Source organism: Salmo trutta, chromosome 25 (genome assembly GCF_901001165.1).
Source record: "Salmo trutta chromosome 25, fSalTru1.1, whole genome shotgun sequence".
NCBI lineage: Eukaryota > Metazoa > Chordata > Actinopteri > Salmoniformes > Salmonidae > Salmo > Salmo trutta.
Window position 1 is genome coordinate 23,043,264 of NC_042981.1, and position 24,494 is coordinate 23,067,757.

At 43.1% G+C, this 24,494-nt stretch overlaps 2 protein-coding genes and 1 pseudogene across 2 annotated transcripts in view; 1 reads left to right on the forward strand and 2 right to left on the reverse strand.

Moving 5' to 3' along the window:
* Positions 1 to 73: 73 nt before the first annotated feature.
* On the reverse strand, positions 74 to 3,850 carry LOC115161795 (decaprenyl-diphosphate synthase subunit 2-like; annotated as a pseudogene).
* LOC115162174 (decaprenyl-diphosphate synthase subunit 2-like) lies at positions 3,033 to 24,286 on the reverse strand. The gene is made up of 4 exons (XM_029713221.1): positions 23,607 to 24,286; positions 16,743 to 16,866; positions 5,710 to 5,881; positions 3,033 to 3,117 (listed from the first exon to the last, which is right to left on the reverse strand). Exons 1-3 carry the CDS (start codon positions 23,678 to 23,680, stop codon positions 5,711 to 5,713), a joined length of 369 nt encoding a protein of 122 aa, XP_029569081.1. The 5' UTR covers positions 23,681 to 24,286; the 3' UTR covers positions 3,033 to 3,117; position 5,710.
* The window catches only part of LOC115162172 (sine oculis-binding protein homolog A), a 44,425-nt gene continuing 39,063 nt past the window's right edge, over positions 19,133 to 24,494 (forward strand). The window contains exons 1-2 of the mRNA XM_029713217.1: positions 19,133 to 19,219; positions 19,407 to 19,479. The gene's annotated coding sequence lies outside the window, so the exon portion shown is untranslated. The remainder of the gene's footprint in view (positions 19,220 to 19,406; positions 19,480 to 24,494) is intronic.

Sequence of the window (24,494 nt, forward strand, 5' to 3'; positions counted from 1 at the left end):
ATCCTTCTAACCCCCCCCCCCTAAAAAAAAAATATATAGATGTACTATTGTAAAGTGGTTGTTCCACTGGATATCATAAGGTGAATGCACCAATTTGTAAGTCGCTCTGGATAAGAGCGTCTGCTAAATGACGTAAATGTAAATGTGAGCGATGTTCTCCAAGGCTGAGCGTGCCTCAGAGGAAGGGAAACACTGGATGGACTCCAGAGCGTTGTTGCCGTGGTAACGACACAGATCTATTATCGAGGTGACACCTTTCTCCAACTTGATCGTGGACCGCAGCTGTTACAGGAAGAGACCATAGGACATGACTTCAGCATTTTTTTTATGTAAGCAAATGTTGAAATGATCATCCTATTGTGAACACTGAGGATGGGAATGTGCAGTGGTCTTTACAAAACTACATTGGTCATGAGACTCCCCCTCCCCCCAGACACACTGAGTAGTCTTGGGTGTCTTTCCCCCCCTTCTGCTCTGGCTCAGTCAGGAGATCTTTTTGCTTAGGGCGTTCTACCTAATGAATTCTGGGACTGAAAAGACCCTGTGGGCTTTCGCTTAAAAAACAGCAGGCAGGGAGCATTGCTCCACTGCACTAATGTGGGTGCACGCTCCTCAGTTTGGAAACGGGGACACAGCAAACACAAAGTCTCCTCCACACTCCATTAGTCCCCAGAAAGTCCTGTCCATCCCTTTCTCTTCCTATGTTGAACAACAGGTGGCTGAGATATCCAAAATAGGCTCTGACTGAGACCATTTCCATGGTTGTTCAAACTGCATTACATTTAAGACTAACAGGAGCAGCACACCTAGTGTTTGACACAATATGTATTTCAGCGTAAAAGCCCAGGCAAGCAGGACACATTTATTATATTGTAAATACTAATCTATATGAAAATGATCGTAGCTACAATAAGTGTGGTGCAGTTAGGAGGAAACATTCTCCCCATATCCCCCCCCCGTGTCCTCATGAAGGAGATTCTCTGACAATGCAACTGTCTCAGTCTCTCTGTCTCCTCCACAAATAGTCTTGGGTACCTAATCCCCCACGATCTGGTTTCAGACGTGACCAGAGATTCCCCCCCGTTGTCTCTTCCTGCACCCCCATTTGTCCCCTCCTTTCCTCTCTAACTGACTTTGGGAAGGAAATGTCAAACTTGAGATTGGTTACAGTGGATATCAACACTATCTAAGCATCTTTGACATTCTTGCTACCATACCACAATAAAAAACATCCACTGTATGTACATTCACTCTGCTGACCTTTGTATAGTCCATTTGTCTTCCAATAGTTTTTGCCTGTTTACATGGAAAGATGGGAAAGAAAATTCAAGAAGTATTCATATTTACCTTGTAGCTATATAAACAATTAAAAAATCTGAAAAAGTAATAGCACAGGATAAGTGGTTCAGTACCTGTTGCAGCTGATGACGCCATCTCTCCTGCCCCACGATCTGCCGGTGGAAAACCACAGGGGCCGAGGTAAAACTGAAGGTTACTGGGTCTGCTGAGCTGCTCTTTACAAATAGCTGCAGGTTAGAATTCAACTAAAGAGGGGGGAATGACAGCATTAGTCTATAATCATGACAACCTAATCATGATCCTTACATGTTACATTTCACCACCTCTCAGTAGATTGCAAATACCCGCTGTGTCCTTTTCACTCGCATTTTCACATTTTTAGGAAAGTCAAGGGGAGCAGCATGAATCTATACTTTCAGCAAAGCCAATCTTTCAGGTTTCCTGCAATACTTGCCTTGTGGCCCAATGATAGATGCTTGCCATATTTGTAAGCCAGTCCTTGGGCATCTTTCATGTTTGGCGAGCTCCATCGCTGCCTGAGAGCTTTTTGCCAGCAAGGCACCATGGGACAAGAACGTCTGCTCCTCCCACGTGACCATGTTGATTTCATCAGTCAGTCTATTGTCCTGAGAAGAGAAGTTTACATAAAATGTTATGTATTCAGTTATGACTGTTTCCATTATGTAGACGTACATTTTTATCCAAATATCTACATTTCAAATAACAGCTCCAACCATAGAATATACAGTACAAGCATTTCAGTGGAAAAATATAAACTGTAGACTAAAACTATTTATTTTGTTAAAAACTGTGATTTATAAACACAGTATAAAGCTCCAAGGAGAGAAGAGCCCAGGTTGAAACTGGAACCTCCTCTGAGGTAGAACACAACACTGAGTTCTGCTGGGAAAGCTCTTCTTCAAAGGGTGAGGTGTAACCGTATCTCTCTACCCGTCACAAATAATCAGGTACGTCCAGTAGCAGTCCAGTAGCGTCCAGTACATAATAATAGCAGATACCTGATAGAACAGTGTTATTCATTTAAGCCCACTAAAAAGTTGGTCCAAATTAATAATTTAGTAAAATGCATGTTTTAGTTTTTGTAAAAAAAAAAAATTAAAAAATTGTTACTATGACCATAACTGTAGTAGGGGATGCCTGGAAAGACTTTTTTAGGAATGTTCTCAGTTTGTATGGTGTCATGTAACTACAGGTAACTGCCAAAATAAAGGAAACACTTGAGTAAATAAGGGATACAAAATATATTGAAAGCAGGTGTGGTTTTCTGAGTTATTTAAGCAATTAACATCCCATCATGCTTAGGGTCATGTATACAACAATGTCCAGTTGCCCATTATTTTGGCTATCATGGCTAGAAGAGATCTCAGACTTTGAAAGGGGGGTCTCAAAAGGAGCACAGGTGGTTTAAAGTGTGTGTGTCTCAGTCACCAGATCTCAACCCAATTGAACACTTATGGGAGATTCTGGAGCCGCGTCTGAGACAGTGTTTTCTAGCACCATCAACAAAACACCAAATCGACTGAATATTTTATGGAAGGAAGGGTTTCACATCCCTCCTGTGGAGTTCCAGACACCTGTAGAATCTGTGCCAAGGTGCATTGAGGCTGTTCTGGTGCCTAACGCCCTATTAAGACACTTTGTTGGCGTTTCCTTTATTTTGGCAGTTACCTGTAACTATAGCTGGCTAGGGTGACCCTGGTAGTGGTATGGAAATTGTCTTACCTCCAAACTGTTGGGGATCTCATGGTACATTCCCTGCACCAAGTCACCAATGGCACTCGATATCAACTCCACAACCTGTCAAACGCAAAAGAAAAAAAGCTTTGCTTAACCACCATTGAAAGTACTTTACGTAGTATTGAAATTGCTCTGAAGAGAGATGGGGATGGGGTTTAGACTAAGAGGGTGTCTGGGTTGTAAATTGACCAGCTCTAACTCCTCACATTGCCAGCTCATTATCGGACCAGTGTGGACTGACTGAGGACTGCCTGCTGTTTTTATTAAGCACACCCAGACTGAGCTTTATCAATTTGAATCTTATTTATAGCGACCCCCAGTTTAAACTGTATTATGAGGCTTTATCAGGTATCCAGTCTGAGAAGCTGAAAGGCAGATGGCAAGGCAGAAATCAGGAAATGTCATGAGGGCTGAGAGGTTGATGAGGCTCTGGAGCAGTGGTCTGACATCTGGTGCTTGGGCTCTTTGTCATCAACAACCCAACTCAGAATTGATTATCAATTTGATACCTTCTTATTTTAGATATAACTTCACTCTGCTCAACAGGGTGTGGCTGGGCGGTATTGTATATTCATAACTTTTATTGTTATGTTTTACACTAGCTCCCTCCCGCGCCTTTGAGGAATTCTCACAAGTCTACTAGGTCCAAGTGTGTGGGCATGTAGTGGAATGAATGTAAAAAAATAAAAAATAAAAATTAGGTCATATTGTGTCATCTGTCTGCAGTTGCCCAGACCCTCTTGCAGTGGGAATCCATGACTACATTTTAAATAGCACCCTCACTCACACGCATGATACTAATCCTACAAAGTAAATTCAGTCAGGCACCTTATTTTATATGATTGTCCAAATCAGTGACTGAGTTTAAATAATCACAAACACGATGTTTATCAGCTTTATCTTCTTTCACAATCAATTGCTCCTAAAGAACAGCGTATGGGCACAAAGATTTACAGTTCTAGGTAGATGATAAAGACCATCCATATGTTGTACTCTCTTACAGTCGAGGTTTTTTCATGATTTGAGAGTGTGTCTCTATCAGTCTTCATAGTGCGCTCGGGGTAACCAGATCCTTTAGGAAATATTAAAGAAACTCAAGCCTCACAAAAGGCCCAAAAGGACAATACCCCTACAGTGTTCCCAGATGTGCTGTCTTTGCTAGGCTGGGAATGAGGAAAATGAAGGGAGGGGGGAGTCTTTTTTTGGAAAGTATCAGATAAGCCCCCGCCTCCCCCTTACTCTACTCCCAAATCCAGGCAGATCGTGTTTTGCCGACAGGTCTGTGAGGGAGAGAAACCGGAGCTGGGCTCCAAGATCACTTTACCATTTATACCGGCCTAGGATTCCTCTCAAGGCCGGAACACATAATCCAGATCAATTGCTCCCCTAAAAAATTCCCTGGTTTATGTGAAATGCTTATACACCTCTAAGCTCTTATGCTATGACTGCTACTACAGTCATGTCTGTCTTAGTAACACACAACAATCCTTGAAAAATGTAAAATATCAAGCAATTGGTGAGTGTGAACATTTTATTCTCTATCAAGTATTGAATAGGGGTCTCTATTTGTCATTGTCCGTTTGTTTAAGAGACAGTGTCATGACCATAGTTTAGACACATGTGAGTACTAATTTCAAGTAGACTTTGTTTTACAACTCTTGTGAACATTTTAGTGTTAGGGGGAGAGTGGGGGGCACATGTAGGTATGTCCAACAGGGGAGCTCTAGAATGTCATTACATTATTGAAAAGACGACAATATGAATTATACTGCAAAACAAATGAGTGCCATGATGTTCATGTAAGGTGTTAAAAATGCCTATGTATATCACTTTGACAATGCCCAAATTTATAGAAACGGGTACTTCTGTTATCAGAATTGTCATGATCACAGTGTCTTTAGGTGGCATTTTAAATGCCTGTTTGTCTGTCTGAGCATGAACAATCTGAGCTGAGGGGAGAATTTAGAAGATTGCAAAGCAGAGAGAAAATAGGTTATGATCCTCTTGTGCAGCCACATTCTGACAGTTGAGGTTGGTGACACATTCTGTCAGCAAAGGATTGCCAGTGTATGCACTGGAAGTGATCTGTGACCCCCATGCCCACACACAGAAACACCATCTACAGAAGTGCTTAGTAAGAATGAGTAGAAGAACGTAAAAGAATGTAACCTGTGTAAATGGGGGTGCATTATTCCCACCCAAGCATATTTGGTGTGTGTGTGTGTGTGTGTGTGTGTGTGTGTGTGTGTGTGTGTGTGTGTGTGTGTGTGTGTGTGTGTGTGTGTGTGTGTGTGTGTGTGTGTGTGTGAGTATCAGTCTGCCTGCCAGTGGCCTAAGTGAGAGAATAGATTTGTTGATTCGATCAATCCACAACGGCCAGGAAAACTTGACACAGCAAGCTGATGTAAGTGGTGTTTAAACTCCTCTGCTTATACTGTTTGTATTCTCATTAATATCCGTATCTGTACTGCAGCAATCTCAACATTGTCAAGTATCATCTTCATCTCACTGACAATCTATTGAAACCTCACAGGTAAAAGGCTGAAATCAGATTGCATTTTGGAAGACATTTAAAAGGCAGAACGAAAAAGCTACAGGGTAAGAAATGTGTCCATCTCCAACAGAATGTGTTATACGATGACTATTTCATACCTTAGTTTAGCTGGGCCAGTCCAGTGCAAGCATTGGCAAGCAAGAAGTCCCCACTGAGAACGGACATCTTGTTTCCAAACTGCATGTCCTTCAGGGGAACATCAAAGTTGGTCCACTCCTTTATGTTGACGATCCCATGATGCACCAGGAAGGCCGTGTGGATGAGCTCTGGCTACAGAGGAGGAAATATTTACATTATCGAATTGTCATCAGTAAAACATACACTGAACAAAAATGCAACATGCCACAATTCCAAAGATTTTATTGAGTTACAGTTAATAAGGAAATTAGTCAATTGAAATAAATTCATTAGGGCCAAATCTATGGATTTTACATGACTGGGAATACAGACATGCATCTGTTGGTCACAGATCTCTTAAAATAAAAAAAAGGTAGGGGCATGGATCAGAAAACCGGTCAGTATCTGGTGTGACCACCATTTGCCTCATGCAGCGTGACACATCTCCTTCACATAGAGTTGATCAGGCTTTTGATTGAGGCCTGTGAAATGTTGTCCAACTCCTCTTCAATGGTTTGCAAAGTTGCTGAATATTGGCGGGAACTGGAACACGCTGTCGTACACGTCAATCCAGAGCATTCTAAACATGCTCAATTGATGACATGTCTGGTGATTTTGCAGGCCATGGAAGCGCTGGGACATTTTCAGCTTCCAGGAATTGTGTACAAATCCTTGCAACATGGGGCCGTGCATTTTTATGCTGAAACATGAGGTGATTGCGGCGGATAAATATCACTTATTATTGATATCTACATAGCGCATTGATGGAATCACACTGCTGCTCTCTCATTTAGCTATTTGTGCTTTACGGATTGGGTTGTTGTGGATGGCTGTTCACAAATCTAAATGTTTATTTGAACCAAATAATGGTTGAATTCAAAAAGTTTAAGCTGCCTATCAATCATTGTTTTTGAAACCAGTGGACAGCCAGTGAAAAATGCGCTCTTGCAAATGCTGCATAGTGCATCCATTGGCCCAATGGACACATGCTCAAACTTGCACACTTTTGATAGACTTACAGGGGCAATCTGTAGTTGCTACATCAATTTTTTTCAAAGGTTTAGATACACCTACTCATTCAAGGGTTTTATTTTATTTTTTACTATTTTCTACATTGTAGAATAATAGTGAAGACATCAAAACTATGAAATAACACATGTAATCATGTAGTTAAATCAACAAAAAAAAGTTAAATCAAAATATAAATCAAAATATATTTTATATTTTAAATTCTTCAAAGTAGCCATGCTTTGCCTTTGACAGCTTTGCACACTCTTGGCATTCTCTCATCCAGCTTCACCTGGAATGCTTTTCCAACTGTCTTGAAGGTGTTCCCACATATGCTGAGCACTTGTTGGCTGCTTTTCCTTCACTCTGCGGTCCAACTCATCCCAAACCATCTCAATTGGGATGAGGTCGGGGAATTGTGGAGGCCAGGTCACCTGATGTCCTGTTGAAAAACAAATGATAGTCCCACTAAGCGCAAATCAGATGGCATATCGCTGCAGAATGCTGTGGTAGCCATGCTGGTTAAGTGTGCCTTGAATTCTAAATAAATCACTGACAGTGTCACCAGCAAAGCACCCCCAACACCATCACACCTCCCACCGCTTCACGGTGGGAACCACACATGTGGAGAACATCTGTTCCCCTACTCTGCGTCTCACAAAGACATAGCGATTGGAACCCAAAATCTCAAATTTGGACTCATCAGATTAAAAGGACATATTTCCACCGGTCTAATGTCCATTGCTCGTGTTTCTTGGCCCAAGCAAGTCTCTTCTTCTTATTGGTGTCCTTTAGTAGTGGTTTCTTTGCAGTAATTCGACCATGAAGGCCTGATTCACACAGTCTCCTCTGAACAGTTGATTTTGAGATGTGTCGGTTACTTAAACTCTGTGAAGCATTTATTTGGGCTGCAATTTCCGAGGATGGTAACTCTAAAGAACTTATCCTCTGCAGCAGAGGTAACTCTGCATCTTCCTTTCCTGTGGCGGTCCTCATGAGAGCCAGTTTCATCATAGCACTTGATGTTTTTTGCGACTGCACTTGAAGACACTAAAAGTTCTTGAATTTTCCAGATTGACTGACCTTCAGGTCTTAAAGTAATGGACTGTCATTTCTATTTGCTTATTTGAGCTGTTCTTGCCATAATATAGACTTGGTCTTTTACCAAATAGAGCTATCTTCTGTATACCACCCCTACCTTGTCACAACACAACTGACTCAAACGCTTTGAGAAGGAAAGAAATTCCACAAATTAACTTTTAACAATGCTGTTGATTGAATAATTGAAATGCATTCTAGGTGACTACCTCATGAAGCTGGTTAAGATAATGCCAAGAGTGTGCAAAGCTGTCTTCAAGGCAAAGGGTGGCTACTTTGAAGAATGTCAAATATATTTTCATTTGTTTAACTGGCAGCTTTATTAAACAGTACAAACAAAACACCAGTCTCAACGGTAACAGTGAAAAGGCGTATCCGGGATGCTGGCCTTCTAGGCAGAGTTGCAAAGAAAAAGCAATATATTTCAGACTGGCCAATAAAAAGAAAATATTAAGATGGGCAAAAGAACACAGACACTGGACAGAGGAACTCTGCCTGGAAGGCCAGCATCCCAGTGTCACCTCTTCACTGTTGACATTGAGACTGGTGTTTTGCAGGTATTATTTAATGAATCTGCCAGTTGAGGACTTGTGAGGCGTCTGTTTCTCAAACTAGACACTCTAATGTACTTGTCCTCTTGCTCAGTTGTGCACCGGGGCCTCCCACTCTTTCTATTCTGGTTAGCGCCAGTTTGCTCTTAAGGGAGTAGTACACAGCGTTGTACGAGATCTTCAGTTTCTTGGCAAATTCTCGCATGGAATAGCCTTCATTTCTCAGAGCAAGAATATACTGACGAGTTTCAGATGAAAGTTCATTGTTTCTGGCCATTTTGAGCCTGTAATCAAACCCATAAATGCTGATGCTCCAGATACTCAACTAGTCTAAAGGACAGTTGTATTGCTTCTTTAATCAGAACAACAGTTTTCAGCTGTGGATTTGCCCTTTAAACAGCTGCATATTATCAAGATATCAAAGTGTCACCAACAAAAAGGTAAACAATAGGCCTATAGCAAATGCAGTATACAGTGGGGGAAAAAAGTATTTGATCCCCTGCTGATTTTGTACGTTTGCCCACTGATAAAGAAAAGATCAGTCTAATTTTAATGGTAGGTTTATTTGAACAGTGAGAGACAGAATAACAAAAATATCCAGAAAAACGCATGTCAAAAATGTTATAAATTGATTTGCATTTTAATGAGGGAAATAAGTATTTGACCCCCTCTCAATCAGAAAGATTTCTGGCTCCCAGGTGTCTTTTATACAGGTAACGAGCTGAGATTAGGAGCACACTCTTAAAGGGAGTGCTCCTAACCGCAGCTTGTTACCTGTAAAAAAAGACACCTGTCCACAGAAGCAATCAATCAATCAGATTCCAAACTCTCCACCATGGCCAAGACCAAAAAGCTCTCCAATGATATCAGGGACTAGATTGTAGACCTACACAAGGCTGGAATGGGCTACAAGACCATCGCCAAGCAGCTTGGTGAGAAGGTGACAACATTTGGTGCGATTATTCGCAAATGGAAGAAACACAAAAGAACTGTCAATATCTCTCGGCCTGGGGCTCCATGCAAGATCTCACCTCGTGGGGTTGCAATGATCATGAGAACGGTGAGGAATCAGCCCAGAACTACATGGGAGGATCTTGTCAATGATCTCAAGGCAGCTGGGACCATAGTCACCAAGAAAACAATTGGTAACACACTACGCCGTGAAGGACTGAAATCCTGCAGCGCCCGCAAGGTCCCCCTGCTCAAGAATACATATACATGCCCGTCTGAAGTTTGCCAATGAACATCTGAATGATTCAGAGGACAACTGGTGAAAGTGTTGTGGTCAGATGAGACCAAAATGGAGCTCTTTGGCATCAACTCAACTCGCCGTGTTTGGAGGAGGAGGAATGCTGCCTATGACCCCAACAACACCATCTCCACCGTCAAACATGGAGGTGGAAACATTATGCTTTGGGGGTGTTTTTCTGCTAAGGGGACAGGACAACTTCACCGCATCATTTGACGGGGCCATGTACTGTCAAATCTTGGGTGAGAACCTCCTTCCCTCAGCCAGGGCATTGAAAATGGGTCGCGGATGGGCATTCCAGCATGACAATGACCAAAACACACGGCCAAGGCAACAAAGGAGTGGCTCAAGAAGAAGCACATTAAGGACCTGGAGTGGCCTAGCCAGTCTCCAGACCTTAATCCCATAGAAAATCTGGAGGGAGCTGAAGGTTCGGGTTGCCAAACGTCAGCCTCAAAACCTTAATGACTTGGAGAAGATCTGCAAAGAGGAGTGGGACAAAATCCCTCCTGAGATGTGTGCAAACCTGGTGGCCAACTACAAGAAACGTCTGACCTCTGATTGCCAACAAGGGTTTTGCCACCAAGTACTAAGTCATGTTTTGCAGAGGGGTCAAATAGTTATTTCCCTCATTATAATGCAAATCCTTTTATAACAACATTTTTGACATGTGTTTTTCTGGATTTTTTTGTTGTTATTCTGTCTCTCACTGTTCAAATAAACCTACCATTAAAATTATAGACTGATCATTTCTTTGTAAGTGGGCAAACGTACAAAATCAGCAGGGGATCAAATACTTTTTTCCCCTCACTGTATGGCATTCATTTTTCACATGTAAAAAGCACTTTTCAGTAGTGCTCCAAAGCATGCCATTCCATGAGTGCAGCATTTATTTTTGAACTCGAATCAATGAGCCCAATCAGTCCTAGAAAACAAAATCATAAACAGAGTAGGGCTGGCTAATAAGTCCTTAGTTTTGGGGTTATGCTCAGGTAAAACAATTTGGCTAAATCTATACTTCCATATTTCCAAGTCCTATTCTTGAAGACCAATGGGTATAACATTTATTGGAATGACTGGAATTCTGACAGACTTTGGTTTTTAATGTAAAGATAATTTAATCATATTATTATATGTAGTAGAAAGCGATGGGTTAAAAGACACCTACATAACCAACCCATAAAGTAAAATTTAACATCCATATATGGCCAGCTATGTAAACTTTAACATTGATTTATCCTGCAATAGATGTTGTTCAATTGGTAAAATACATTTTTGTCTTATTTTAATGCCTCTTAAGGGGAAAGTAATCTAAAAGTGACTGAATGTAATCAGATTACATTACTCAGTTTGGGTAATCCAAAAGTTACGTTACTGATTAGAATTTTGGACAGGTAACTAATAACAATCTATTACATTTAGAAAGTAACCTGCCCAGCCCCGCCCTTAAACATGGTTGTGGCTAATTCCCATTGCTGTACAGACTAGTATGGCAAGCAATCTATTGCGATAATGTAATTTATACAATGGAAAAGTTATAACCTACCTACAATATGTTTGCCTCAAATGACTTACTCCTTCAAAGTCATGTAATATAGCCCTAGTGTCTACCTGATTAATGATGATCGCTGGCAATCAACTGCAATGATTTGATTTATCTCTAGAGAAACGGTGCGTTGGGCTCACTAAAACGAACTCAATGGAATTCAAAGTCCGTCAATTAGTTGTTTAATAACCGAAAAAACGCATTCAATTCGGTTAATCGCTCAACACTATTCGGGAGAAATGTAGTCTATTGAAAGAGAGAAATGTAGTCTATTGAAATAGAGAAATTAAACTACAACCGAGGTCTAACAGATCTAACTTAAACATTTCAAACTTAGGTTGCATGGATTTGATCGATATATTTATTCTCTGTATTTTCGTTGTTGTCTAAATAACTAAATGTTAAAGTCACGTAGCCAGGCAATCTCGCTTCAGAGCGCGCTCACTAAAGGACATGAACGAGCGCGTATCTCGTGCACTAAATGATGGCAGGTAATAAGAACGTAAGGATTCTGTGCCTTTCAACCGCTGGGATAGGACTGCAGATGGTTTATTATGCATGTATGAGCCACGCATTGACGCGTCGAGTCCAAAACGGTGGGTTTAAAAAAAAAAAAACGAGGTAATTTTCAATCTTCCTGAACGCATCTTTAAAATACATTTTAAAAATAACGTTTTTCATTATTGAGGAAAAATAAGCCTTTACTAAATGCCATTATAGTCATTAGAAATAACGGCTATTCTTGATTACCAGAGAAAAGACATGCAAATTGTTTTTGAATGGAGTCTTTGAACGTGGTCAGAGGGAGGCTATAATCAAACGTTGATTCAGTCTTTGCTGGGGGATAATTAGATCCCCCCTCCATATGGGCTGAGCCTGCCAGGGCAAGACAGACATACAGAGGGGGGGGTCAGTCTGTGGAGGGAGCCAGGGATGGGTGCCTGATGGACACTTTCGGGCCATCTTTCAGATGGTGTGAAACAGTCCTGATAAGACATTTCAAATCCAGTCATCTGTCAATTCTAGTTGTTCCTGCCCATAATACACTGTAGACATGCATGCCTTGTAATTACCTGCTGCCAGACATGTTCTACAGTTGCTCAGAGAGAGTTATTATTAAATTGCTATAATGTCCTTTATTTCTCTGCTCAATCATACCCATTGTCCCCCTTCTGTGAAGAGTAGTACATTTGGCCTCTCTTTGACAATGTCTTTAATTTCAATCCCTGCCGCTGCAGTGATGATATTAACACACAGGATTAAAATGTGTCAGTGTAGACGTTTTAACAGACTACAAGTTAGGGATGAAAATTACATACATAAATTGTTCTCAACATTTAGGCTAATTTAACATTTGATTCATCGATTCAACATTCAATGCAGTTGATTAATTTATCTGGCCACACTACTTACATCAAATCTTAACCTGGGTACAAATCTTAGCAAATCTTAGACAAATACTGAGCGTATTGCTACTGCAGCAAAAGTATAAAGCAGGGTATTGAGTACATCCTGTACAAATGCAGCTAAATAATAAAAATAATGTTGGCACTGGCAGCTATTCCGACAGACACCCTTCCCACCACCATTCCTCCTCCTCCAACAGACACCCTTCCCACCACCACTCCTCCTCCTCCAACAGACACCCTTCCCACCACCACCCCTCCTCCTCCAACAGACACCCTTCCCACCACCACTCCTCCTCCTCCTCCTCCAACAGACACCCTTCCCACCACCACTCCTCCTCCTCCAACAGACACCCTTCCCACCACCACTCCTCCTCCTCCTCCTCCTCCTCCAACAGACACCCTTCCCACCACCACTCCTCCTCCTCCAACAGACACCCTTCCCACCACCACCCCTCCTCCTCCAACAGACACCCTTCCCACCACCACTCCTCCTCCTCCAACAGACACCCTTCCCACCACCACCACTACTCCAACAGACACCCTTCCCACCACCACTCCTCCTCCTCCTCCAACAGACACCCTTCCCACCACCACTCCTCCTCCTCCTCCAACAGACACCCTTCCCACCACCACCCCCCTCCTCCAACAGACACCCTTCCCACCACCACCCCTCCTCCTCCAACAGACACCCTACCCACCACCACCACTCCAACAGACACCCTTCCCACCACCACCCCTCCTCCAACAGACACCCTTCCCACCACCATCCCCCCTCCTCCAACAGACACCCTTCCCACCACCACCACTCCAACAGACACCCTTCCCACCACCCCTACTCCAACAGACACCCTTCCCACCACCACTCCTCCAACAGACACCCTTCCCACCACCACTCCTCCTCCTCCAACAGACACCCTTCCCACCACCACTCCTCCTCCTCCTCCTCCAACAGACACCCTTCCCACCACCACTCCTCCTCCTCCAACAGACACCCTTCCCACCACCACCCCTCCAACAGTCACCCTTCCCACCACCACTCCTCCTCCTCCAACAGACACCCTTCCCACCACCACCCCCCTCCTCCAACAGACACCCTTCCCACCACCACCCCTCCTCCTCCTCCAACAGACACCCTTCCCACCACCACCCCTCCTCCTCCAACAGACATCCTTCCCACCACCATCCCCCCTCCTCCAACAGACACCCTTCCCACCACCACCACCACTACTCCAACAGACACCCTTCCCACCACCACCACTCCAACAGACACCCTTCCCACCACCACCACTACTCCAACAGACACCCTTCCCACCACCACCACCCCTCCTCCTCCTCCAACAGACACCCTTCCCACCACCAACCCTCCTCCTCCAACAGACACCCTTCCCACCACCACCACCCCTCCTCCTCCTCCAACAGACACCCTTCCCACCACCAACCCTCCTCCAACAGACACCCTTCCCACCACCACCACCCCTCCTCCTCCTCCAACAGACACCCTTCCCACCACCACCCCTCCTCCTCCAACAGACACCCTTCCCACCACCACCACCTTCAACAGACACCCTTCCCACCACCACTCCTCCTCCTCCAACAGACACCCTTCCCACCACCACCCCTCCTCCTCCAACAGACACCCTTCCCACCACCACCCCTCCTCCTCCAACAGACACCCTTCCCACCACCACCACCCCACCTCCTCCTCCTCCAACAGACACCCTTCCCACCACCACCCCTCCTCCTCCAACAGACACCCTTCCCACCACCACCCCTCCTCCTCCAACAGACACCCTTCCCACCACCACCTCCCCTCCTCCAACAGACACCCTTTCCACCACCACCACCTTCAACAGACACCCTTCCCACCACCACTCCTCCAACAGACACCCTTCCCACCACCACTCCTTCAACAGACACCCTTCCCACCACCACTCCTCCAACAGACACCCTTCCCACCACCACTCCTTCAACAGACACCCTTCCCACCACCACTCCTTCAACAGACACCCTTCCCACCACCACTCCTCCAACAGACACCCTTCCCACCACCACTCCTTCAACAGACACCCTTCCCACCACCACTCCTCCAACAGACACCCTTCCCACCACCACTCCTTCAACAGACACCCTTCCCACCACCACTCCTCCAACAGACACCCTTCCCACCACCACTCCTTCAACAGACACCCTTCCCACCACCACTCCTCCAACAGACACCCTTCCCACCACCACTCCTTCAACAGACACCCTTCCCACCACCACTCCTTCAACAGACACCCTTCCCACCACCACTCCTTCAACAGACACCCTTCCCACCACCACTCCTCCAACAGACACCCTTCCCACCACCACTCCTCCAACAGACACCCTTCCCACCACCACTCCTTCAACAGACACCCTTCCCACCACCACTCCTTCAACAGACACCCTTCCCACCACCACTCCTTCAACAGACACCCTTCCCACCACCACTCCTTCAACAGACACCCTTCCCACCCCACACTAGGACCCCTAAAGAAGCCTCGAAGTCTCTGCCTCAGATCTACAACTCATGATAAGCAGCGTTGGAGCCAGGGGAGGAAAAAGGGGAGAAGGGGACTTGTGTATAAATAGCTTCGGCAGCCGGTTGCATAGCAACTCATGCCATCTTGCTGAGGCGTTCCCGCCCCTAACACGCCCCTTGTCCTGAGTGTTCTGTTCCATTTTCCTCTCTCTACAGGGTCCGCAATACAGCTGTGTATCTGTCTGTTTTGTCTCTGGGTATCTGGCTGTTTTGTCTTCTGTGTCTGTCTGTTTATGTCTGTCTCCCTTTCTCTCTGTCCATCTCTCCATCTCTCTGATTCCATACAGCTCTGGCCCTCTCTCTATGCTGAGTTCCCTGGTGAGCCATCAGTACTGGGCACTGGAGTGGGAGACATTTTACAAATGCTGTCTGTCAGGAGGGAGGAGAAAATTCCCCTGGAGGTATAAATCAATCCCCCCATCAGTGCTCTGGCCCAGGTGCTAATGAGCCCACATTCCTTCAATAGAGGAGAGGGGTCGAGACAAAGTGAGAGCGAGAGGGGCAGAGAGGGGCAGGGGGAAGAGAGAAAGGAGAAGGGTGAGAGAAAGTGTCAGAGAGAGAGAGGGTCAGACAGAAATACAAAGGACAGGGAGTATGATGTAATATAGTTAATCATCATGACACATCACCGGCTCTATGCACACTCACTGGACTTTACCCCCCCACTCACACATACTACACTGACATTCCAACATACTACATATGCTCACACACACATGCATCTCTTCACATACGCTGCTGATACTCTGTTTATTATCTATCCTGATTGCCTAGTCACTTTTACCCATACCGACATGTACATATTACCTCGTACCCCTGCACATTGACTCGGTACTGGGACTCCTTGTATATAGTCTCGTTATTGTTATTTTATTGTGTTACCATTTCTGCTCATTTTTCATACTTTTTAACTCTGCATTGTTGGGAAAGGGCTCGTAAACAAACATTTAACAGTAAAGTCTACACTTGTTGTATTCGGCGCATGTGACAAAACGTGATTTGAGTAGAAGACACAATCCTCATGAAACTGGATGCAACATTTTGCAGTATGGGGATCCTGAAGTAGCTGATGTATTGCTTTTGTTTACTTTGAATTGTTGGTTATTTCAATAGCTGGAGCCCTAATCGTATGGAGGGTCGATAACTTGATAAGTCAGACTGTAAGCATATTCATTACAGCCACTCCACACTAGCCCCCCCTCCCGTCCTGCTTGACAGACTTCTCCACTGAAGCTATAGTTGAGGCAGTGCTGCTTGCCAGCTAGGAGCAAGAAAAAGGCCATTCAGACACCCGGTGTACCACCTGCCAAACACAACAGCGACTTCTGGTAACCACTTGGCATGGTTGTAGAGTAATCTCACACAAAATTCCATGTTCTGGGCAACATTCTGTATGTGTGCGGTGTGCTTGCGTTTGAGTGAATAAGTGAATGTTGTCATCGGAAAAAAGGACAAATTGGAGCTGGTGTGTGTGGGTGCTGTCAGATCAGGAGCAATGAAAAGTATTTTCCCGTCTTTTCACCAAGTCAGTGGTAATGAAGGAAAGGAGACAAGGAAAGAAAGCTATGCAGGAACATGAGGCGTGTTTACCTGTGGTAGATGCTGCGGACCATGTCCTGGGGCAGGAGGTCTGAGGCTGTGTGCTGGCTGGGACATCAACAGGACCACCAGGCCTCTCATCTGAAGGTTGTTTCTGCGGTCATAGATGAAGCCCCTGAGAAGAGGGCCAGGCATCAATCAGGCATTTATTGTTGGGTAAGGGTTTATACATTTGTGGAGATATGCTCTTTTCATACACAGAAAATACATTTGAAGATTGACATAAAACAGGCATGCCTTGGGCCACATCTTGAATTTGCCAAAATGTTCCATTTCATGTATGATATTTCATCTTTCCCACACATTTAAATAAAATGTCCTTCAGGAGTAAAAACAAAACATAGGTATTTTCATCATCCCAAAATCCATTATGGCAAGCAGAGAACTGGCGTGGAATTACAGGCTAAGTAAGCAGCCTCTTAACGAGGACAAAGAAAATTCCCAGTAATTGTATGGAAATGAGAGGTGGTGCGACACTATATTAATGAGGATGTGTGTAGCTTTCAACGCCTCTCTCCAGGGGCGCCCCAAAAATCCCTTCATTCCCTCGCATCAATGCTAAGCAAACAAAATGGCTAATTGCTGCTTCATGGGGTGACACAGAGAAAGGTCAGCACACTCATGGAGACAACTGCCTTTCAAAATCATAATTAATTCAACTGCATTGTCAGAGAAGTGGTGGAGGGCTTTATATTCAATGAGCATACCTTCAAGACATCAGAATTTGATAAACATTTTCAGTAGCTGAATTGCCAGACAACCTTTTTTTTTAATTGCTAGGGGAAAGCGTCAACCTGAGAGCACAGCTATGAAGGGAGGTGAGGGAAAAACAAAAAATGTTCTGTTTGTGAAAATTCATGTCATGGAATGCACCTTGGAATATTTCTCCATTGCTTGCATTTTTGTTGGTGGAACCCACCCTTTTATAGTAAATAATTAATACATCTCAGAGTGTAGCTTTAAACAAGCAAGCTTAGACAAGAGACTAATGATTAATTAAAGACCGAACCATATTGATCAGCTGTGGCACAACACATTGTTTGCCAGCAGAACGGGGCCACACACACAATTCAAGCAGAGCTGCAAGGCTCTAGTGGTGGGCTGGCCACTGTGAAGATAAAATAACTGTGGTCCCGAGGGAGCGGTTAGACAGAGAACATCTAATCCTGTCCCCAGGGAGCCCCCTATGCCATGAATCACACTCTCGTTAGAGCCCCGAGTAGACACCGAGCACCACCCACCCAGACACCAACCGGGGAGAGAAAGAGGCAAAGGAGAGGACGAAAGAGACAGAGAATGAAGGGAAAGTGCGAGAGGCAGAGGAAGAAAGAATAGAAGAAAGAGAGGCGGAGGAACAGAACAAGAGAGAAAAGGATGGGGAGAGAGAGGGAGAGATGGGCAGGGAGAGGGGAATAGAGAGATATAAAAAGGAAGATGGGAGATACGGTAAGTGCAATAGATAAGTACGGAAACTGACAGGTCTAATTTTATCTGTTAAATCCCTATCTCAGTGGAACCTAAGGAAAAATATCACATGAAACAAGTTGTCATCTGATACTTTTCTGTGTTCATAATTGTAACAAAAATAACAGCCTGTAGCCTAGGTTAACCTCAACAAAATTCAGTACACTTTTGCCAGGTTTCTAAAATGTCTCCTACATCAAGCCCTAGGTAACCAAACAATATTTATTGAGATGTAAAAACTGACATGAGGCGTGAAATTACACTGAAATTCCTATAGCTTTCAATTGAAAGAACAGCAACCACACCAAAAATGTTGTCTGCCTGTGGCGAGACTGGCCAGGTCTGCAGCCTGAAGATGGCAGTTGATTAATATTCATGCCAGTCGCCACACCATGGCACATCAATCAATCATAACCACCTTCCTGCAAAAGGGTGGGGCTGGGAAAGAGGGAGCGAGAAAGAGAGATGGGTCAATGTCATTTTAATGGGTAGCACTACTACAGCGCTCTCTGAATCTTATCTGTTGGTCTAGTACATAGACCTAGTACTGCACAGCTCTTAAAATGTATCACATGTAGTTAGACCATTTTTGGGGCAAAGCATCAATAACCATTTTTTTTGTGAGAACACAATCACTTGAGGTTAACATTTGGATGAAATCCTCAGTGTACAAAATAGGATTTGGCATCTACCTCTAACTATTTCATGAACTCCTACATGTGACGACAAAATCTCAGTGGAAAACAATGGAAGAGAAAAGTCAAACTGGGTCAAGGTCTTTCCCTGCTACAAAGTGAAAGTTCCTCTGTCCTGCATTGCCACACTCTGTAACTCCAGACTTTGGGCAAAGTTAGCTGAGCTGAATTTTTTAAGAATGAAAGGAAAGGGAAGACCGAAACACAACTCCACAAGTGTCTGCCTGTCTGCTATTGAGGATATTTTGATCTGCACAGCGTCTTGGACGGAGACAGTAGGAAATACAAGCCAGCCAACCAAAGATGACGGTGAGGAGTAAGACTGTCAGAGGTCCACTTTGTCCCTGCGCTACAACACTGAAATAAATTGTCATATCAGATGTAGGTGTATAGGTTATTACACCCTTGGGCTATATGGTTTCCAACACACTTGTGTGCATGGCAGGATTCCTGCACTCTCTTTATCATTCCCTGTCCATTTGCTTCTTTCTTATAGTGAGGAGCCATTCATCCCAACTGAAGAGAGATGGCACTGAAGGGTAACTAACTATCTGGCTGATAGTTTAGAGGTAAAAAAATAAGATTTCTTCACCTGCAATACCTTTGTTGTGGTGGTGGGAGGGTAGATGCTTAAAGGGCTAATTAAGAAAAATTCAGCTATGAGGCTTTGTAATCAATCCATTTGAACTAAGTGCTAAGTTTATTCCAAAATTTAACAGAATGAGTGCTGGGAAAGAGGGAGAGAGAAAGAGAGATGGGTCAATGTCATTTTAATGGGTAGCACTACTACAGCGCTCTCTGAATCTTATCTGTTGGTCTAGTACATAGACCTAGTACTGCACAGCTCTTAAAATGTATCACATGTAGTTAGACCATTTTTGGGGCAAAGCATCAATAACCATTTTCTTAATTGAGAACACAATCACTTGAGGGTAGCAATTGGATAAACTCCTTAGTGTACAAAATAGGATTTGGCATCTACCTCTAAATATTTCCTGAACTCCTACATGTGATGACAAAAACTCAGTTGAAAACAATGGAAGCCACTTGCAGAGAAGTCAAACTGGGTCAAGGTCTTTCCCTGCAACAAAGTGAAAGTTCCTCTGTTCTGCATTGCCACTAACTCCAGACTTAGCTGAACTGAATTTTTTAAGAATGAAAGGAAAAGGGAACACCAAGGTCAAATGTTTAGATGAGTTCATGTCACACTGCCTGCTCGTGTTACACACTCATTTGGGGTTGAGCATTTAAATGAACAAAGCAGCTGTTTTTTATCTTAATATAAAATAATTTCTGGGTAACAATTAAATACCTTTGATTGTTTTCAAATAAAAGGACTAAAATAAACAAAAATGGCTTCTTAGCAAAGAGAAATTTCTCAAGCAAGAATTTTGTTAGGACTGTCTGGGAGTGGTATGAGTGGGGACGGGAAAATTGAAAACTATCTGTTATTGGCAGAGAGGTTTGGAAGTCTTTCTTATTGGTCTAATAACAAATTTACCGCCTGGTGATTTACCACCGGTCTTTTCAAAAAGCTCTTACACTAAAAGGGCATTATCATAATTTTCACAATTTCACAGTATTACTCCAACCTGAGTTTGGAAATATATACACTGAGTTTACAAAACTTTAGAAACACCTTTCTAATATTGAGCTGCACCCCCTTTACCCCTCAGAACAGCCTTAATTCGTCGGGGTATGGACTCTACAAGGTGTCGAAAGTGTTCCACAGGGATGCTGGCCCATATTGACTCCAATGCTTCCCACAGTTGTGTCAAGTTGGCTGGATGTCCTTTGGGTGGTGGACCATTCTTGATACACACAGGAAAATGTTGAGTGTGAAAAACCCAGCAGCGTTGAAGTTCTTGACACACTCAAACTGGTGCGCCCGGCACCTACTACCACCCCATTCAAAGGCACTTAAACCTTTTGTCTTCCCATTCACCCTCTAAATGGTACACACACAATTCATATCTCAATGAAATGGCTTAAAAATCCATTTTAACCTGTCTTCTCCACTTCATCTACACTAATTGAAGTGGATTTAACAGGTGACATCAATAAGGGATCATAGCTTTCACCTGGTCAGTCTATATCATGGAAAGCGCAGGTGTTCCTAATGTTTTGTACACCCATTGTATCAAACAGACAAATCTAGTTCTTGACAGCACTTGGCCCTAACATAATCTGCACAGCACAGATTCCATGGAACTTATCATTGAAATTAGACATTTTGAATGTGTTTCTTTTGCTTCAACCTTTTAGTAGGCTAGAATTCTCTGAAGGAAAATCACACTAATTGTATTATTTTGGTTTCCATTGCATCATCTGAAACAATCTCTTATTTTCTTATGTCAATCCTCCATTTGATTTAGTGTAGGCTGTTTTTTTTCCAGGCTTTTCTTTTGCTTACATTTACTGGATGACTATTTGTCTGAGGTCACTAGTCTACACATTACTTTGTTGACAATACCAGTAGGCACTGCCCAAGGAGAGGAGACAATTGAATTGCCAATACAAGCCACAAGAGGGTAGACGCTCTACTCAGCTCAGTCCTCTACAGCTAAAAAAAACAAACAAGAGAAGACACCAGCATCTTTCTCAGGGAGCGGTACAAATCATGAAACAGCTTACAAAATAACAACAAATTAAAACTTGTCTGAGACATAAGGATGGTTAATTATGGGGCTTAAGCTGTGACAACCATCCAGTCATCACACTTGCTCTCAATAACAGCATCTTTGACACACCAGCGGTTAAAGCAACAACAAGAAAATCCCATGACAAACTGTTCCGCAGCTGTTCCTAAACCCTGCTTGAAATTCAGGTTGTAAACTGCATTTGTAAAATGATTCCACACAATTGAAGGAGTAGAGAAATAAACACGGTAACAACATAAAACCAGGATCCCGCTCTTTTTTTAAACAAAGGCCAAAACTGCTTTCAAAATATATTTAACGAAATGTATTTTCCTGCAATTGCATTAAAGAGCCACTGAACACTCCAATTGGCACGTGTATTTTTCTGTTGTTCATTAGAAAAACTAGATTTCAGTCTTGGAGGTGTGTTTCCTGACCGATTCCGCGTTTGGTTAATGATGTTTGTCCCCCATGAAACACTGTTGATGCGGAATCCTATTTCACTTCACAAAATCTCCAGAATGAATCTACGATAAACATTTTTTACAGATTTCATGAGTTATGTTTTTGCCAAGGATGTTTAGTTTGGCAATTTTACATCTAACTAAGGTGTTTAGTGCAGTATTTCTCAAGTAAAAAAATGTGTGACATGTCTTATGTAAACAAAGTCTACTGGGCAGGTCTGTCTCATGGTCTATGTTATTGGATAGAGAGCAATTACCGCAGCTGTTCACCCCATGTTAGTGGGCAAATGTATATCGTCAAATCAAAACCCAACCTTCATTTACCCGTTGTGACGCACGGATGTTCCAAACTCCCTTTTAGACGAGACTGACTTTATGACCAACATGATCCTATTTACACTTTGTAGTACATTTTGACACTAGAATAACTGTTTCTGACTCCTATCGATGCCACATAGGCCCTTTTCAAAGGGATTCATTGCTTTTTAAAGGCAGTCGTGCTTTAAGAATTGTTGTGCATTGACTGCTTGTCAGAATACGTTTCCGAGAGCCACTTGTACGCACCTCGAGAGGCGTATTTATCTCACACAGAACACACAATAACAAGCCGACTAGGTAAATAGGTAAACTACTCTACTATGGGGCTGTTTTAATAACAACATTCCATGGCAAAAATAGTAGCACTGGAAAGTATCATCCTGAGTGATAAATTATAGGCTTTGAATTACTTTGCCAACAGCTACAGTAGCCTACACAGCACTGTCTGGGTTGAGCGCTACTGTGGTGTGCATTAGAGACTGTTTCATTCCCTTCATCTGAACAGCGGAGTGTCATCAACAATCATGCATCTCAGTTCAGTGCACACAGCGTAAAAGAGAAAATAAATATATTTGTAACTGTATAAGGCTGTCATCTTCAAGCCAGCCCCCCCTCTACACTGATCTTAAAAATGACCTCTCCAGAATCCATAAGACGGAGAACTTTAACCCTTGTACATAGCCTATAGTGTAGCCTGTACTGAGGGGCCAGAAACCCAGGGTTTTCCTCAGTAAATCTAAATACAACCTAATTTGACCAACAGTAGGTGCACCCAATGTGGATGGGTCTATTTTCTTCTCACATTGCAAACTGAGGCATAGCCTGGTACCAGATCTGTTTGTGCCATCATGTCAACTCCCATGGCAAGGAGTGTCATGATGGCACAAACAGACTGATACCCTGGTTAACTGCAGCATGGCTTGAGTCACTTAAAGGGAACTGAACTGGCCTGATGGCATATGGTGCCAGCTGCTATAAGCCTATGTGAAAAGAAAACAGGCCCTCTACTGTTCCTACATTTTGGAGCATTGTTGTGGGGGTGACCTGGTCAGTCGAGGAGGCAGAAGTTGGTTGGATCAGCTTGATCAGAAGTTATTGTTGGGAAGATGGTGATTGACGTCACAGTCATAACTGACAGAATCAAGTCTTCTAAAACCACAGATAGCCAACAGAGTTACATTGTTTGTGCATGATGAAATTGTGTATGTAAATACTTGCATTACAAACATGATGTAATATAATTTGCAATACTATATGTTTGTGTGTAAACCATACCTTGCAGTGCTGAGTAACGGGTGTTTTGTTCCAACCAGTTTCCTCAAGTGCATTGCTACATTACTTAAGTTCATCACTCAGCGCAGTTTCATGAAGAAGGTCGGATAACCCACGATTTTCTCTGCATCCGAGACCACTTTATTCAAATTAGAAAGCGTTGCGTTGGAGAAAATACTTATGTTCCTCTGTCCACGGTTTAACAAACCGATACATGAGAGTCGAAACCAAATTACTGTCATCTTTACAGCTGAAGGTTTTTTACTAATTCAAGTTGAAACAAGGGTAAAGCAAACCCTTGAGTTTTCGATCAAAGCTTAGCACAAGCTAGAATAAGTCGATTAAACAAATAAACTAAACAATGGCAGGCAATTAAATTAAGTTACTAAAGTAGATATCTAGCTAGCTATCCATATTTACAATATATCATGTTAGCAACACCTGTCACGTTATGATGGGTGTCATCCTCGCTGGCGACAATGTCATATTTATTTAAGTTCTTTACATTACGGCGCCACGTATGTCCTGAGTATAATGCTGGGTTATCACCCTACTTCATTTGATACTTATTCCCTTTGAGATATCCTATAAAGTATTGTAAATATTCCGCAAAACACTACCTAAAAAGTTAAGCATTGACACAGAAGGCCGCCATCTTGACGAAACGCCCTACGGTATGTCGCAAAGCGTTTACAACATTACCTTATGCCCATATAAATAGAATCAATGGATTCTATTTCCATGGTTGTGCCCCATTTATCAGCATTTGGAATCAGTTTTAAAATAGGCTACAAGTGAACGCTGTCTTGTGCTTTGTATCACCAAAAAAGATTAGAAATGCATGTATCTTATAAAATGTGTTATAAAGTCCACTCTATAAAGATTTGGGTT

What these genes read in the sequence shown, in the direction of transcription:
- LOC115162174 (XM_029713221.1), bottom strand. Translation starts at nt 23,680, where the DNA reads ATGAACTTAAGTAATGTAGCAATGCACTTGAGGAAACTGGTTGGAACA. An exon ending in CCGTTACTCAGCACTGCAAG is followed by an intron (nt 16,867 to 23,606) that starts GTATGGTTTACA and finishes CCCTCTTCTCAG; the next exon opens with GGGCTTCATCTATGACCGCA. An exon ending in GTCCGCAGCATCTACCACAG is followed by an intron (nt 5,882 to 16,742) that starts GTAAACACGCCT and finishes CCTCCTCTGTAG; the next exon opens with CCAGAGCTCATCCACACGGC.